The 17,125-nt window shown below is 38.7% G+C and overlaps 1 protein-coding gene across 3 annotated transcripts; it reads right to left on the minus strand.

Annotated features, from left to right (window-relative positions):
• Positions 1-53: 53 nt before the first annotated feature.
• On the minus strand, positions 54-16,259 carry LOC127065876 (growth arrest-specific protein 2-like). 3 transcript variants are annotated; one of them, XM_050998859.1, is made up of 9 exons: positions 15,904-16,259; positions 7,233-7,802; positions 5,387-5,511; positions 5,169-5,310; positions 4,852-5,095; positions 4,476-4,755; positions 4,253-4,378; positions 4,023-4,109; positions 54-903 (listed from the first exon to the last, which is right to left on the minus strand). In XM_050998859.1, the coding sequence occupies exons 2-9, from the start codon at positions 7,453-7,455 to the stop codon at positions 832-834; spliced, it is 1,299 nt and encodes a 432-aa protein (XP_050854816.1). In that variant the 5' UTR covers positions 7,456-7,802; positions 15,904-16,259; the 3' UTR covers positions 54-831. The 3 variants fall into 3 exon arrangements, with proteins under 3 accessions (XP_050854816.1, XP_050854814.1, XP_050854815.1); XM_050998857.1 differs by lacking the exon at positions 54-903 and having other exon boundaries at positions 921-4,109; positions 15,904-16,258; XM_050998858.1 differs by lacking the exon at positions 54-903 and having other exon boundaries at positions 921-4,109; positions 15,899-16,258.
• Between the last annotated feature and the right edge of the window lie 866 nt (positions 16,260-17,125).

Below are 17,125 nucleotides of genomic sequence, written 5' to 3' on the forward strand. Positions count from 1 at the left end.
TCATATATGTACTTTTGTATATGTAATTTATGTATATGTATTTATTTTATATGTAATTTTGCAGCTATATTTTTATTAACCAACAAAATATAACAACTGAACAACTTATACTAAATATATGAGGATTATTATATTACGTTGCACTATACATATGTGTTAAGACTAAACAAAGTAAACTATGCGATATGTAGCAATTAGCGTTAGAGCACTTTTACATATCCATTTGGTATTCTTATAAAACTGAAATTCGTTCTTAGTGGTTTAAAAATAAATAATTCCCCTTTTTTATAACATACATACATTTTAGTATACTAGAGAACAAAGCATTTTTCAAAGTTTCTCTATCAATCCTCGAGAACGTTAGCGCGGAGAACGAATCGAATCGTGAAACACCACTTACGGTCCAATCTATCGAAACAAACTCCTTTTGTTACGCGTAACAACTAGATTATGATGATCGAACAGGTACAAATACAACTTAATTAAACTATTAGTACGCAAAGAACTTAAGCACTTCGGATAATACAATATGGCAAAATTATTTCTTGTGCGACAAGGGAGGAATGTTCCTGGTTAAAACATAAATACGATCGATTGATTCAAAATTGTGAATCTTGTTAAACGAAAAAATTTTGAAGTATGCTTCCGCTTCCTCGATCGAAGTCATTTTGTTTCTTTCTCTTTTCTTTTCTTTTCCTTTATTTTTTTTTTTTTTTTTTTTACTTTTTTCCATCATCTCTATATTCGTAAATAAATCACTAATAAATCACGCAATTGAATCTTTGAGAATAGCTATTTCGTAAGAATAAAATTCTTTTAAATTAGCATCTCTTAACGTGCCGACAGTACTCGTCGGATATTTCTTTGCTTTGGTATCCCTTTGCACACCATGCCCTTGTATTTCTGTAAATTGAATAGAGATATCTGTGTCGTGTGAATGATATATAAACGTGTTACTTGTATTCCATACCTTACAATTACATTTTTTTTTTTTTTTTATATAAAAGTACAAAACATATATCGTGGCAGTCCAAGCATTTTTTGCATGATAGATGACATTACATCGTGTATGAAAAATGAGTTGTCATAAGTCACACGAGTGCTAAAGTGCAATACTTTCCAGGGTCAGGGGCGGAGAAGAATTTATAATATATTCGTAAAATTTTAACAAATGTAAGAAAAGATCAGAGTTTTAATTTGTAATTTACCATTTGACAAATTTCATATCGATCAACCAGTCTTGTTAACAGCTGATTCTTGCGTCAAGAAAGTTACGTTTAACGATAAAACATAAATAAAAATTTAGTTATCTTTTCATAAATGAGTAATAAAAAAAGAAAAAAAATAAATAAATGACCGACCCCGTTTCCCTATCGTGATTTACATGCGTCTAGTGCTCGTCAGGAAGTATAAAAGCGCACTATAAGAATTATCGACGTTTACAGACTCGAAGCAATGACCAATATATATATATACATATACACACACATATATATATATATCGTGTCGCTTTAATTTTAATGTTTCTTCATCGTACAAATGTATTTTTCTTATAGAATGATACGTATTTCAAAAATTTTTATTATCTCTTCTCTTTTTCCTTTTCATTTTTCTTTTCCTCGTTTTCTTCGTTTTCTCTTTTCGATTGCGTTTTCCATGTTCCTCTTCCTCGTTTTCTCTTTTCGATCACGTGTACGTTCGAAAATTTTTAAGAATATATCGTCATATCAAAATGTATATTGTTAAGTTATCAAATCTTATTATTTATTAATGTTAATCCGATTATAGAGGCGACTCCGTTGGTATTGTTTTTTCTTTCTTTCCCTATTAATTATAAATGGAGAAGGCAAAACTTTTTTTTTTTTCTTCTTTCTTTCCTTTATACGCACAACATTCTACCTGAGACTAATTGCACTTTCTTCCTTTGTAATAATGATCGCACGCATTTCCAATTTACAAACGGATTATCTTGCGAAAATCACAGAGAGTTTCATTGGGGCTTCGTGTGTTCATCGACAGATTGATTATGCATTCTAGAATTGATCGATCGTAAAATACTATTTTCTTTATTATTAATATCATTATCATTATCATTATCATTATCATTATCATTATCATTATTATCATTACTACTATTTTATTTTATTTTATTTTAACTTTTATCTTCATTTCTATGTATTTACTTTTTTCTTTTTTTCTTTTTTTTTCTTTTTTTTTTTTTTTTAATAACCTCGAATACATCTCGGCCGGAAAGAAGTTTGGTCATTGCGATATTTCCAAGCTATGACTACTTATTTAAAGCTGCATCGGACTTTTTTTATAACTTTTTTTTTTTTCTTATCTCCGTCGAAGAATTTCCGAGAGCCGCACACGTTGTATTACAAACAAGGATCAACAAGAATCGTGAACTTTTATATTGGTGTCACGTATCGAACACGTTATTTATCGTTGATAAAAATCTCGGAAGATCAAAAGAGACTCTACGACGTTGGTACGAATCGTTTTTCTTTTCTTTTTCTTTTTTTTTTCTTTTTTTTCTCTTACAGGAAGCGTAGTAAAAAATTGAATATTCATGATATACGATGGTGTGCCACCCAATGAATGAACTCACGATTTTTTTACACTTGTGCAAAACCGCAAGATGGGTGCATCCGATATACATACGATATATGTATATAAATATTATCGTTAGATTGAAATGGATATAAATCGAGAAGTAGAATACAGTAGGCATATCGTGCGTACGACAAGCTTGTCGGAGAATACGCGAGCTACGATATTAGAATCTTTGGAATGTGTGAGAAAGATAATAAATTTGCTTAATCGAATACTTATCTCTAAATACTTCGAAACTATCCTCGAAAATATTTCGTTGCGAGTACATTCCGAACATATATCGTATTTTCTTTTCTTTTGTTTCCTTCTTTTTTTTTTTCTTTTCGTTTTTTCATTTTGCTCATTTTTTTTCCTTTCTCTAATTCGTTCAAAGAACATAATCTAAAGGCTGGAACGTTTACATTGGAATGGACAAGAACCTGTTTCAATGTTGATTCAAAGACCTACTGTGTTTCATCGCTAAAAAAGAAAATATTCATTGAAAGTTAATAACGTTGAGAAGAAATATGTCTACGTGTTTTATTTTCCAATCGGTTTAACTATCAACGATACTCGCACTATATAGGCCAATTTTCCTTCGGTAAGCTTGATAACCGATCAGAGAAACGATGTTTCTTATAAACATCTATAATCGTATAAATATTTCGACTTTGAACTAAATACTGCATATGCCTTTACACATTAATTACGTTGTTTCTCCGTTAATAAATTCAGGCGACAAAAAAAACGGCACCTGCGAAGATAAAGTAGGAACGTACGAGTTTCACGACAACCATTACATTTTCTAGAAATCTCTAGAAAAGGAAGGACGTTAGTGTACTAACGTATTCCCCGACATCCTTCTTCTCTTACAAAACTAAAGAGAAGAGAGAAGGACGCGAAAAAACGAGAAGGCGAGCTTATCGCCAATTGTTTCCTGTGCTATCATTAAAATTGTAAACAACGAACGAGCGTAAAACACACAACATACATACATACATACGCACGCACACGCATGCTCTCTCTTGGGAGCCGACGTGAAGGTGAAATCAAAGAAAAACGCACAGGGTGTACGCGCGTGTTAGTGTGAGAGGGTGTGTGTGTGTGTGTGTGTGTCTGAGAGAGAGAGAGAGAGAGAGAGAGAGAGAGAGAATGGCGAGTAGCTTCGAAAGATAGTCGGCTACCGTGTAAATTAGTACCGTGTAGCCCTATTACGTGATATGCAGGGTCGAGGAGTGCGAGCGATGATGCCGTGCTTGCTGCTGGCTTTTAGGCTAGCGCCCGGAGACAGATATGGGGACGGGTTCCAAGGGAAGGCCACGATACTTGGCGTGAATGCGAAGGAAGTCGTTGCCGCGGTGCTTTCTGCCTCGTGAAATAGACGAAGGGGTAGGAGGTGGTGTACCCTCTTGGTTGAGAGCCCTCACCTGACAGGGGTCATGCCTCGCCAAGAAGTGCTCCAAGGTGTCCCACCCGCCGCCCACTCTTACCATCATGTGTCTTCCTTTCAGAAGCTGCAAACGCACGTATTTATAAAGCTTTGTCATTGATCGTTACTATCGTTGCTATGATTAACATTATTATTATCGTCATTGTATCAACAATCGCGTATCCGTGCATCGTTGAAATCATCGACGATAACGTAAACTTAATTTACCCTTATAAATACGTTGCGGCCTGCGATGTGATATCGACCCTCTCCGACTTTGCGTACTTTCAACCTCGAGCATTTACCGGATGGACATTGGCAAAGCCTTTGAACGGCTTCCGTGACTCTCCGCACCTGAGAACGTGTATACGTAATAAGGGAGGATGATCGCGATCCTTAAAGAAGAAATGGAAAAAGAAAGAACGGAGGAGCTCGAATGTGAAATATACACCTTGCGATCGAGTTCCGTGATCGGTCCCGTGTATTCCGGAGGTTCCGCCGGCGATTGCGTTGGAGATGGCGAACTAGTTGGCGAGGGTGACGGCGAAGGAACGTCATCGGGATCCTCGACGCTACCGCGCGACCAATCGTCCTCCGTGGTATCGCTAGGTACCCCGTCGCTACCGGCTGGTCCATTGTCGCTAACGGATCGTCTCATTTCGGGCTCGTGAGTGGCACCAGTCGTTGGATCCAACCAACGAGTCGTCATATCCGCTACTTCCGACGTTGAACTGTACAAGTGGGAGAAAACAATAACGTGCGTTGTAATACTTTCGGCGTTGAACCGAAGAGGATTCATAAACCGGAGACACATTTTTCCTACTCACCTACTGTGCTTGATCTTTTCAGTTTGAGGCCGGGGCGTTGCCGTAGGCGAGGGAGATGCGAATTGCCAGGAGACGAGACTACTGTGAGAAATTCCGCTGTCCGAGAGACAACGCAGATCTCGTTCTTGCTCGGCGATTTCTCTTTCCAGTTGCACGAGACCAGGTGGTTCCAAAGAATACCTAGCCGCCAATCTAGCTACTTCCAATAGGCAGAGTACGACGTTTCGAGGCTGCCCGTGCAAGACTACGAAACACGGAAATGGAGAAATATAACGTTTGATCTTGCACCTTTCTTCCTTGCATATTTTTCAACTCACCGAGGTCGTCGCTCTCGAAAAGAAGATTCTCGTGTACGCCCAAACGACGACAGAATTGTATAAAGTTCTCCATATTGTCGCGAGAGAAGAAGCTACGTCTTGCTGCGTTTTCCCAGCAGCGTCCTCTTATCACCGGGATCGGCTACAACGAGGAAAATCGCAAAGGTCGATCACGATCCTTATCGTCGATCAGAAAAATGACGAACTAGTAGACTCACCCCTTTCGCCTTTCCAGCGTCGACAGCCGATCTGGCCTTCTCCTGTATAACTTTTGCCAGTCGGCAAACCACCACGCCATTATCCAACGTGTCGAAAAAGTTATCGCCCGTTATGTAATCGACGTCTGAAACATGTCATCGGTTTATGGTCAAATCGTTGTAAACTCGACGACGACCTCGAGAAAAACGAGGGCTGATCTAAACGATTCGATTGAAATCGACTAGCGCGGCCAGGGGATTATCGTTTTCTTGCGCGCATAGACAACAAGTAGAATCGATCGGAATTCGATGAATTTCCGACGTGCCAGCGGAATTCCTTGATCGGTGCCAACGACATTCGCGGGCGTCGTTGATTCATAAGTGTGTAGTTAGATAGAAGCATCGATACGCTGACGTGTCTTTTTGGCAAACAAAAAGGAAGAACGATATTAACTATAGGCGAGGAGCAGGAGAAGAAGAAGGAGGACCTCTCCTACTTCCTCCACCTCTTCCTCCCTTTCCTATATCATCTTCTTCTTTTTCTTGGTCGGAGGACGCGCAAGCGTGGAAAGGAAGGCGTGTATACACGCTCGCTTATGCGTAATGCGGCTTTAGGTAACCGTGAAGAAGGGAGAAGTGGCACTCGAAGGAGAGGCACCCGATCGACATCCGGTTGAGTCAGACGAATTGCGATTGTACGAGCTGCGGACGGGGCAAGCGTGGGTAAAGGAAAGAAAGAGAAGGAAAAAAAGAAAAACAGGAGAGAAAAATTAACGCTTCTTCGATATTACGAATATTGCGAACGCTTGTCGATCCGTTAGTTACGATATCGATATTGGCGCAGCGACGAAATTAAAAACGAATAAGTAAAATAAATTGATATCGAAGCTGGACCGTTTGAGAACCACTGGAGATTGAAGCACGAGATCGCTTTTCTCACGGCGTGGCACCGGGCAAAATGCCGAGAGGAGGCCGTTCATCCCTGTGCGACGTTTTCCAGAGGTTCTCCATCTTCGTCCCTGGGTTCTTCTCCCATTGGGGTGGATCAAATCCGACCTCGAGGATTTAAAACAATGATACGAATTACTTGAACTCGTGCCACGTTATAAAAGAACGTTGGCGACTGACGAGGAGGAGGGAGGGTACGTGAGTTGCGGTTAATTGGTAACCATCAAGCCAATTTACTCCTTTCCTTTCGCCTTCTTTTGTGGAGAAAAATAGGTGTAGTATGGAAATTATGCGTAAAATAGGGGGACTCTCTCACGAATATGGTTAAATGCGCGCTTACGATTCTTTGAAATAAAGGAGTGTGATGAACCTTTGATTCGAGAACAAGAGTTACGAGTCGTGCGTATAATTTTTTTTTTTTTTAATTTTCTTTTTTGCTTTTAGATTTTTACAGTTCGGAAATTCGTGTTGGCCCGTTGAAAAGCGAGAACGCGATCGACGTTTTCCTTTTAACGCATATACACGGCCGCAACACATATTTCCGACAGCTGACTCGGGTTTACAATTTTCTCAGACCGACCTCATTCTTCCCGCGAGTTTTGCATTCCTTCGAGGTCGCCTTAACAATAAGAAACTGCCACGCGTGCATTCTCACTGAATGTCGTTCACCGAAAATTTTTCTTCTTTCTTTACTCGCGTATTTTCCTTCGAAAAAAAAAAAAAGAAAAGAAAAATACTTTTATGTATCGCTGCTATATATATTCGAATTAAAAAAAAAATCCGTAGATTCCATTTTTGTCGGTGTCGAGACTATCTCATTGGAACGAGTGAAGAGATCGTATAAAAAGAAGAAGAAAAAAAAAGAAAGAGTAGAAGCATAGCCAAGAGTAGGTTCATTGAGATTCAGTCACGCACTTACTTATCGTTTTGTTGATCCAGTCGGCCAAATCCTCCTGAAGCGGGATTAGTTGTCTGCTTTGGGCCGAGTGCAATCGTTCGTGATAGAATTCAGCGTACTCCTCTTCTTCTGGAGATGGTCTAGGTACGTCTGCACGATCGAAGACGGAAACGGAAGACGGTCCCCAGCTGCTGCGATAACGCGTATGCTGGCTCGAAGGGAATCGATTAGCACCGAAAGACATCCTGTGATTTCTCTTCCTCTCTCTCTCTCTCTCTGTTTCTTTCTCTCTTTTTCTTTCTTTTTCTTTCTCTCTCTCTCTCTCTCTCTCTCTTTCTTTATCTCTATTTATCTCTTTCTGTCTCTATTCCTTTTGCTATCAGGATGACAATGTTCCAAATCGAATGCAGCTCTTCGTTAAATTAATTTTTCTTCGAGGCCGATCGGTCTCACTCGTTCTAATCGATACACAAAAGTGATGTCGTTGCTTCTTCTTCTTTTTTTCTCCTACGTCTTCTTCTCCTTCTCCACTTTTTGCTCTTATCCGATCGACGATCTGTGCGAACCCTCGTACCTACCGAGTACACGACTCTAAAGAAAAAAAAAAAAAGGAGAAAGAAAAAATCATAAAAATCGAATGGTCAAAGCTATGGTGTCTTGATTTATTACTTTTTTGTTCTTTTCTTTTTTTTTTTTTTTTTGGTTCGGAAAATACCTAAAGTAGGAATGTCGGACGAAGGACTTTTAACATTGTAGGGGGTTCGGTCCTTTTTCTTTCTTTTTTCCTTTTTTATCTCGCATCTAGCGAAGAGACTGGACATCTTAGCTAACGGAGTCGAAGATGGCCTTTGGAGGTTAACCGGTAACGGTCGATTTCCACGGGCTTTGTGTCCAACAGCGCGTCATGGACGAACGAGTGAACGAACGAATAAAGAAGAAGCAAACGAAGGAAGAAGGGAAGAAAGAAATGAGAAACCGAATCGTGAGTACGAATACGAAAAAGCTCCTTTCTATTATCAGAGATACTATATACAGTTCGTTCGTTCGAGTTGAACGTGCTAACACAGATATATATATTTTTTTCTTTCTTCCTTCTACCAAGTAAATTTACTTGCTACTAGCAAACAGTCCTCCTAGAGTCGATTCATCGATCTTTGCGCACTTTGCGGACTTCAATGATTCGATAAAAGATACGAATTCAATCTTTACGCAATACATATTCTCTTTTGCCGAGACTTATCCTCGTTTGTTCTTTCTTTCTTTTTTTCTTTTCTTTAATCGTACAAAAAATCAAATAATCAGCTGGTAACTCTTCTACGCGTACTTTAAAAAAAGAAAAAAAGAAGAACGTATATGCGTATACGTGCAAGAAGAAATTGAGTAGGCAGAGTATCCTTCGACATCGATCCATGAATATGTCATTCTTCGCCACGCTATAAATGCGATACCGTCGTAAACAGGTGACATAATTCTCATGTTTTTCTTCGTTACAAATCGCGGAGGTAGACATTAAGAATCCGATGGGCCACCTCGACGATCTAATATGTAATAATATTTATTTATTCTTTGATTTCCATTTTATGAAAACGTTTCACGGGCTGATTCGATCGAATAAAAAAAAAAAAAACTCAAGAAAAAGAAAAAAAGCCGATGCGAGTGAATATGCATGAAAGTATTATGTTACTTCTCCGTAGGAAATCCATATGTATCTTAAAAATACTTCACCCTTTTTGTTACGTAAACGATGCACGCTGGAGAAAAAAGGGGTAGCGAGGAACGAAATAAAAGGGAAAAAGGGGTTGCGATGACAATGATAACGAGTACTCGACAAAACATGGATATTATGTATTCTTTAACAACATTATCTTTTATCGTATATTTTTATATAAGAAAAGAAAAATAGAATCAACTGCGGCACACGTACGTCTGTATCAATAAATAAGTAAAAAAAATAAACTATGCTCTTCCTTCGAGCGAAGAAACACCGAATATCATATACGTCGCGTTGCTTACAAGATCCTATGGTATGTTTTTACATAAAAAATGAAATACGAAACGAGTCTTTGTCAATAAATAAACCGAACTGTTCCGAATGAAGTAACTCCGACGTATCCAATGATTTTCAACAAATATCATAGATCTTTATAGGTGTCGCGTTAGAAACACAATCCTACGATATATTTTTACATACAAAAGAATGAATTGGAGCAACTCTTTATCGATGAATGAACGAATGGAACCCTCCTAAACGAAGTAAACTCTGACGTATTCAATTATTTCCAACCAGTACAATAGGCTTTTATACGCGTTGCGTTAAAAACAAAATCCTATAGTATATCTTTACATAAAAAAAAAAAAACTCCGAGAACAACTCTTTATCGACGAACGAATGGAACTCTCCCAAAACGAAATAAACTCTGACGTATTCAATGATTTTCAACGAATATCGTAGATTTTTATACGCGTCGCGTTAGAAACACGATCCTAAGGTATATTAAAACAAAAAAAAATAGAAGAATGAACTGCGAGGCATATCTTTATTAATAAATAAATAAATAAATTGGACGATCTCTTAAGCGAAGTAACAGTGACGTATCCGGTGATTTGCAGTGAGTATCGTAGACACACGTATACGTGACATAAAGTCAACGACCATCTAACGATCGAGTTTAATCGGAGGAAGAGCAACGAGTTGCATCGCACGTTCGCTCGTGCAGCTTCAATGAGCGCGAGCGACACGGCCTATAAACGGTCTCGGGGGAGAAATAATAATCAGAGAAAGATAGACCATCCGAAGACGAAGAAGAAAAATAATAATAAGAAGAAGAAAAAGAAGTAGAAGAAGAGTAGCCATGAGAAATTATAGGCACGAACGGAGAAGAGTCCGTCATCGGTACGAGTTTTACGAGCGCGTAGGCGTTACCCTTCTCAAGCACCCAGAAGCACTCCTAACGCAATTAGATTCCGTAATTGTCGCTTCGTTCAAAGACGATGAGAGAGAGAGAAAGAGAGAGAGAAAGATCTTTCTATCTTCGTTCTGCTCATCGAGATCATTTTTCTATTATTTCTACAAGAAGTTTCAAAATCACGTATCCAATTCACGGAACGATATATTTCATTTCTACGGTTTAATACTCTTAACACGTAAACGTATATTACATACGACGCGTGTTCCACGTGTTACTTTTTCTTAAAATCGTATGGGATCTTTGTTGTAGGACATTTTTTATCGATATCGTTTCAAACTCCTATCATAATCGATGAAATTTCGTTATATCTAAATTATACAAGGTTTTTAAAGGAAAAGCGTGTTGGAAGATGAATCCAAAAAAAAAAAAAGGAAGAAAAGGAAAAGAAAAGAAATGAGATTTACCTTTTTTGGAAAATATCTATGTTTCATCCGTCCATGTCCCCTATTCCTCCGACTGATTCTTTACTTTGACTATCGTCATCGTGAACGGATCATGTGAAGCAATCTAACGTGGGATTCAATGCAAACGGGTATCCGCTGTTTATATTATTGCGATTTTTACAAGCGGCACGCGTGCGAGCATGGGTGGCCAACGCGCGAATCTCCTTCTCTCTTTCAGCGTGTTTCCGCAAAAGGAACCGACAATGTCGCGTGATCGTTCGAATCATCGACGGGAAAAGAAGAAAAGAGAAAAAAGAACGATCGAACGAAATAACAAAAAATAAAAAATAAAGGAAGAGAGAGACAGAGAAAGAAAAAAGTATACTTTGCCAGGAGGTGAATCGATCGAGCGAGAGCAAACTCGACCTGAACGATTTCTTTAATTATCGTGTCATGTAATAACGAGCTTTCGATCGGCCTTTTTTCCCGAGTTACTTCGCCGCGGGATTTAGGGCACGTCATGGAGACGTAACACATGTGCATGTGTTGTATGATGTATGTACGTACGTATATATGTAGGCGTCATGTAAAATAATGCTATTTGCATACCTGCGAGAGAACACTAGGAGATCGATTTCGTTCGAACGATACAATTTCTTAAATTGATCGAATATTTTCAGATCTACGCGTATACGGACATGGACGCGGGTACGTGTATATATATATGTGTGTGTATAAAAACGAAAAAGTTTCGTAAAATGTTACGAACGAATTGGACCATGTCATAAACGAGGCAAGAAGCGTCGAAGAACTTTCGTTATTATGCAAATAACGCAAAAGACGCAACCAAGTGTTCTGCATTCTGGGCGTCCATATATAAATAAAATTGGTTAAACAAAAAACAAGGAAAAAAGAAAAGAATATATATATATATATAGCAAGAGAAAAAAACGATGCAGTCGCTAATTGGCATTAGTTAGGATCAGAAACGCAGAAAGACAGAAAAAAAGAAAGAAAAAAAGAAGAAATTTCGATAAGATCGAAAGAAACAAACGAATTAAGTGAGATAGTCGAAATCATAATTCGCAACGAGACGAGAAAAGAATGGCTTTTTATAAACTGTGGTAATATGTGCCGTCGACGGTAATAAGAAGACTAAAGTAACGTTAATAAGTAACAGTTTTGGAGCGTGACCATCACGGTGAGGCGTGTGTATATACAAAGTTAGAAGGTGTTCCGCTAATAAAAGGAAAAAGAGAGAGAAGGAGAGAGAAAGAGAGAGAAAGACAGAGAGAGAGAGAGAGAGAGAGAGAAGGACGATGAATAAGGTGAAACCATCGGCCTCTCTCTTTCTCTCTCATTCTTTAGCGTCTCTAGAAAACCTTTCGGAGATTCTCTTCCTTTTATTCAGACTCCCTGAGGGCTCGTTTCTCGTCGTACGATCAACGTCGTCGTGCCCCGGCAAATAAGTATCATTAAATCTTTATGCCTTCTTGTACATACATACATACAACATACACGAATGCATCTCTATTGTATGTATGTGCGCGCGCGTATGATTACAAAGTTGCCTTTTTCACAAAGAACATTCGTTCATTTTGTTTTTTCCTTCCTTTTTTTTTTTTAATTTGTTGTCGCATCGTTGTTGTTGTTGTTATCGTTATTATTGTTGTTATTTAAACTGCGAAACAAGTTGTTTTACAGAGAAATGCGAACGCACCTATTGAAAATGGCGTAGTAGTAATGACTTTGTGTGTCGAAGCATGTAATTGGATGTTGAAAGAAATTTATAAGAAAAAAAAAGAAGAAAAAAAATAAAAAGAAAAAAGTCGATGTTTAAATTTAAACGTCAACATTTTGTGTACGTCTTTTTTTTTTTGTTGCTCTGTTCTGTTTTTCTTTTTTTTTTGCTTTGTTTTTTTTTCCCCCATATATAGAAAGTAACAATTTATCGGTCATAGATTTAACCTAACGACTTCGATATCTGTATGTTTTCCACTTGACGTCGTCGTGAACGAAAGTGATAGAGGTAACCGTGGCTTTTAAAATAACAAGCCAATGTCAGTCGATAGATAAATTCGTGTCGAGAACCTATACCCGATATTGTCTTCTTCTCCCCTTTTTTCTTTTTTGATTTTTAAAATTGAATAGAATTATTTAGAAAATTGAACAAATCGATACGTTTTCACGAACGAAACCAATGATAATTCCAAATATAACTCGACGAGATAGACAGTCTAATTAATTTTTTATCGATTATTATATAGAATTTTTCTCATACGTAAGTTTAAAAGAATGTCTCTTATCATCGACGAGATTATTTACCAAAATTAATCGAATCGAATCGAATCGAAACGATTGAGGATTATAAACGCAATTTTTCTTTTTTTTTTTTTCTTTTTTTACAATTCAATTTGAAAGACGATCGAGTAATCAATTACCGTGTTATGTATTTTGACGTAAAACAAGCGAGAAAAGAGAGAAAACTAACTCGTAGGAGACAGGCCATTGTCCGACGCCTTATAAGTTCTTTAATGACTTTACGTCGGTCGTACAAAACGAAAGAAAGACAAAGAGAAAGAAAAAGAGAAAAAGAAAGAGAGAGAGAGAGAGAGAGAGAGAGAGAGAGAGAGATGCGAATAAGAAAATAAACGGGTAAAACGGTCCGAGCCTTTTAGTCGAGCGAATATCCACACGACGCAAGATCTAGCGTGCTTGATATCTTGTCACGTGAGATAGAATGAGATAGTTAATCTAAGATTGGTCATCAAGAAAGATCCTCGTGAAACTTGTTTCGAGAATCGTCAAATGACGTCTTGCTATACGTTCTTAAAACGTAAAAAGAGAGAGAGAGAGAGAGAGAGAGAGAAAAAAGGCGTTATTACATCCTCGATTTCTCGTTAAATGTAATTGATCTGCTTTTACATTATAGATTTTCTATGTATAATGTCGGTCGTCTCTTCGCGCTTTGAATTTCTTTTTTTATAAATTTTACAAGCGATAAAGATGTCAATTAAAGCGTCATTTAATATGCAATTCAATTGAAATTAATTAAGTATGCACGGTTTTTCCACGGATCAATTCGATTTATTTTCTCTTTTATTTCCTACTTATCCTACAAAATTCAGACTTGATTTAATTGCTATCGAGATTGAAATGAAGAGAACGACTTTGTGTAATAATAACGTGACCTCTTTATTGAAGGATTTATATTCTCTCTCTCTCTCTCTCTCTCTCTCCTCTCTCTTTCTCCCTCGCTCTCTCGCTTGGATGAAAATAAACAAACGTTGTCGAATATAATAACATCAAAGTGATAGCTCGACGACGACGACGCTGAAAAATAAATCAAAATCAGAAAGGTTGGAACGAAGGAGAGAGAGAGAGAGAGAGAGAGAGAGAGAGAGAGAGAGAGAGAGAGAGAACGAAGAGAGAAAGAGGTCGAAGTAGAATTTCATTGCGCAATTATCTGCTCGATAATTACGAAGCTTACTATTATAACGAATAAGAAGAGATTTTTCTTTACGTGTCGTCGCGTGAATCGATCGACCGACTTGCACGAATTAACGAATGCCATATATTTGTGGTAATTAACAAGTGTACACGAGACGACCTCGTGTTCTTCACGGTAATATACTTAACGAACACAGATCGTTGTACGTAAGATACAACAATCGTCTCGTGTTTGGACGATTGTACCGTAAACACATATATACTACGTGCGTATGTATATATTATACGAAAATGTGTATTTTTGATAATACCAAGAAGAGTTAATTATACGAACGGTTTAACGTCATCTTCGTTACGAGCGTCGTTTATCTTGAAAAGAAAAAAAAAAGAGAAATAACAAAAAGAGAGAGAGAGAGAAAGATCGTGTGTGACACGTTGTAAAGGAAAGGAAAGGAAGAAATAAAAACGATAAAAAGAAACGAATTGATTTAGATAAAAGCGGAACGATATTGCACACATACGTAAAGTCGTGGATCGATACGGAACGTAGTACACGCTGGATTAAACGATTCCGTCGTGTTTATCTTAAAACCTAAGCGGCATTCGAATATGCACGCTTTGCATCCGGCAGGTAATTAACCGCGTTACGGAAGAGGGCTACTCGTGAAGAGTTCGCGAATGCGAGTGGCTAGACCGATATATGTACGTCCATAATATATATATATATATATATATATATATACATATATATATATATATATGGCAAAGTATATGAGAGAGAGAGAGAGAGAGAGAAAAAACGTAGACGCGTGTTTGCTTTTCCCTCGAGCTCCCGTTATTTGCGGCGAAATTCAACGCGATGTTGTATACGTACATACCTATAGGGAGACGGACGATCAATCAACGAGATTATGCGAACTGGTAGATACCCTCTTCCTTTTTTGTTGATTCTTCGAGAAACGACGATATCGATTTATTAAAAGACAAATTTTTCTTTTCTTTTCCTCTCTCGAAAAATTCGTCGACGATCGAAGACTCGTCGGCTCTCAAAGACGACTCTCGTCAAAGTGGCCGCCATTTCCACTTGACAATTTTTTCTATTTTTTCTCTTTGTTTCTTTTTCTTTAGCAATAAAACGCAACGGTACGTACATACGGTGTGCACGAAATTTAAAAAGGAGAACTGCATACATATGTACGTCGATCGCATTTAATAACGGTAAAGTAATGCAACGCGTGACCATTCGAAGAAAGGAAGAAGATAAACGATACACTTTTCTTCGTCCTTTTCTCTTTCTCTCTCTCTGAATTTTTGTAATAATAGAAAACACGTTTTACAACGTGTCATCCCCTTGCTACGTACATGCAAAAAGGGTGGAACAGGTTTGACACGCTAGGAGACAAGATTATTACCGGCGTCCGACACTTGACACGGAAAAAAGTAACATTCTTCTCTCTCTCTCTCTCTCTCTCTCTCTCTCTCTCTCTCTCTCTCTCTCTCTCTCTCTCTCTCTCTCTCTTAACTCTCTCTTATTGTGTCACAAAAGGGCGCGGACGAATTTCTATCGAAGAAAGCAGGAAGCCACCACGGTTATTATTACCATACAACTAACAGGGATACCACGAAGCGAAAAGTTCCGAATAGATCGAGATTGAAAGGAAACGACGAAGGAAACAAATGTGCGAGGCGAAACAAAATATCGTTGAACGAAAATAAAAGAAAAACAGACAGACAGACAAACAGAGAAAGAGAGAGAGAGAGAGAGAGAGAGAGAGAGAGAGAGAGAGAGAGAGAGAGAGAGAGAGAGAGAATGAAGGACGAAAAGAAAAAACAAATTAAAGGCAAAATAAACGCGAGAGTTTCGCTAAAGAAAAAATATATTAACCTTACCCGAAGTATCCCAAGGAACATCGCTCTGGTTTCGATAGATTTGGAAGGAAGTCCTTGGTCGTCCTTCGAGAGGATTCGTTCGATCGACGAAAATTGTTCGTCCGTTTGATTTAGTCAGGAAAAGAAAAAACGTAGGACGGAAGAACGTACGCCGAAGGAAGAAGAATTTTGTGTTTGGAGACGAATTACGAACGATCGGCCGGTGTTCGTGTCGTGTGCAGCCCCTTTGCCGACGACAACTGCCGAGAAGACGACACTGCCCGAATCCGAGTGCCGTCGAGTCTAAAGTCTCGAGGCAAGCACAGAGGCACAAGCCGGCTCTAAACCGAACGCGAGAACGCGCCGCGGCGAACGCTGCTGGAGATGTTCGCTGACTGCTGTGGTCGTTGGTGGGGGGAGAGTACACCATAGTAGGGGAAACTCTCGACCGACGACCGAAGGGAAACACACGTTTGTTTTTAGCGACAGCTTCGAGTCGTACTCGAACGAACAATAAATGATGTATGTTTATAGATACGTGCGAACGTTCGACATATATCATTTATCTCTTTGTTCGATAATACCGTCGTCGTTCGACGTCTTTCTTCGTTCCAATCGAATTTTTATAAATCAAATTATTTCTTCTTTTTCTGTTTTTCTCTTTTTTTTTTTTTGCTTAGCTTTTCGATGAAACCGCGGAGATAAATATGACGCGGAGAAGGGAATCGTTTCGTTTATCAAGCACGTGCCTCGTCGAGCACGATTCTAAAGGTCGTCGTTAGCAGTCGAAACGTAGTTTGCCGATGAAAAAAAGATATTTAACGAGCACTTTTTTATTCACCCTTTGGCAACGCGGTGTGACCTTCTCTCCTACATCCTCTCTACCCCTCTCTCTCTCTCTCTCTCTCTTTTCTTACAGTATTGTATAGCGGTCGCCAAGTAGACACCACGTGCACTGGTCGGCCAGCCGGCGTGGCAGCCAGGAAACGAGCGAGAGTCGGTCGTGCAACGCAAAAAAGAAAGACGAAAAGGATGAAAAAATAAAAGAATGAAAAAGCGTTTACGCACACGCATCTGCTTTTTCACCACCCACACCAGCCGCTTAGCCTCCCCTCGGCACGCACATTTCGAAAGGAAATCCCCTCCCCCGCTAGTCCCCTTCTCCTTCTATCTCATTCTCGCTCACTCTCGAGGGAACCTCTTAAATCAATACTCGCCTGCCTCCGAAGAGAGTATCTTCCCG

The sequence above is a fragment of the Vespula vulgaris genome, chromosome 8 (genome assembly GCF_905475345.1).
Source record: "Vespula vulgaris chromosome 8, iyVesVulg1.1, whole genome shotgun sequence".
Taxonomy (NCBI): domain Eukaryota; kingdom Metazoa; phylum Arthropoda; class Insecta; order Hymenoptera; family Vespidae; genus Vespula; species Vespula vulgaris.

Coding starts and splice junctions, on each gene's coding strand:
- LOC127065876 (XM_050998857.1), bottom strand. CDS start 7,455: ATGTCTTTCGGTGCTAATCGATTCCCTTCGAGCCAGCATACGCGTTAT. Junction 4,379..4,475: donor TCACGGAACTCGATCGCAAG/GTGTATATTTCA, acceptor ACACGTTCTCAG/GTGCGGAGAGTCACGGAAGC. Junction 4,110..4,252: donor GCCGCAACGTATTTATAAGG/GTAAATTAAGTT, acceptor GTGCGTTTGCAG/CTTCTGAAAGGAAGACACAT.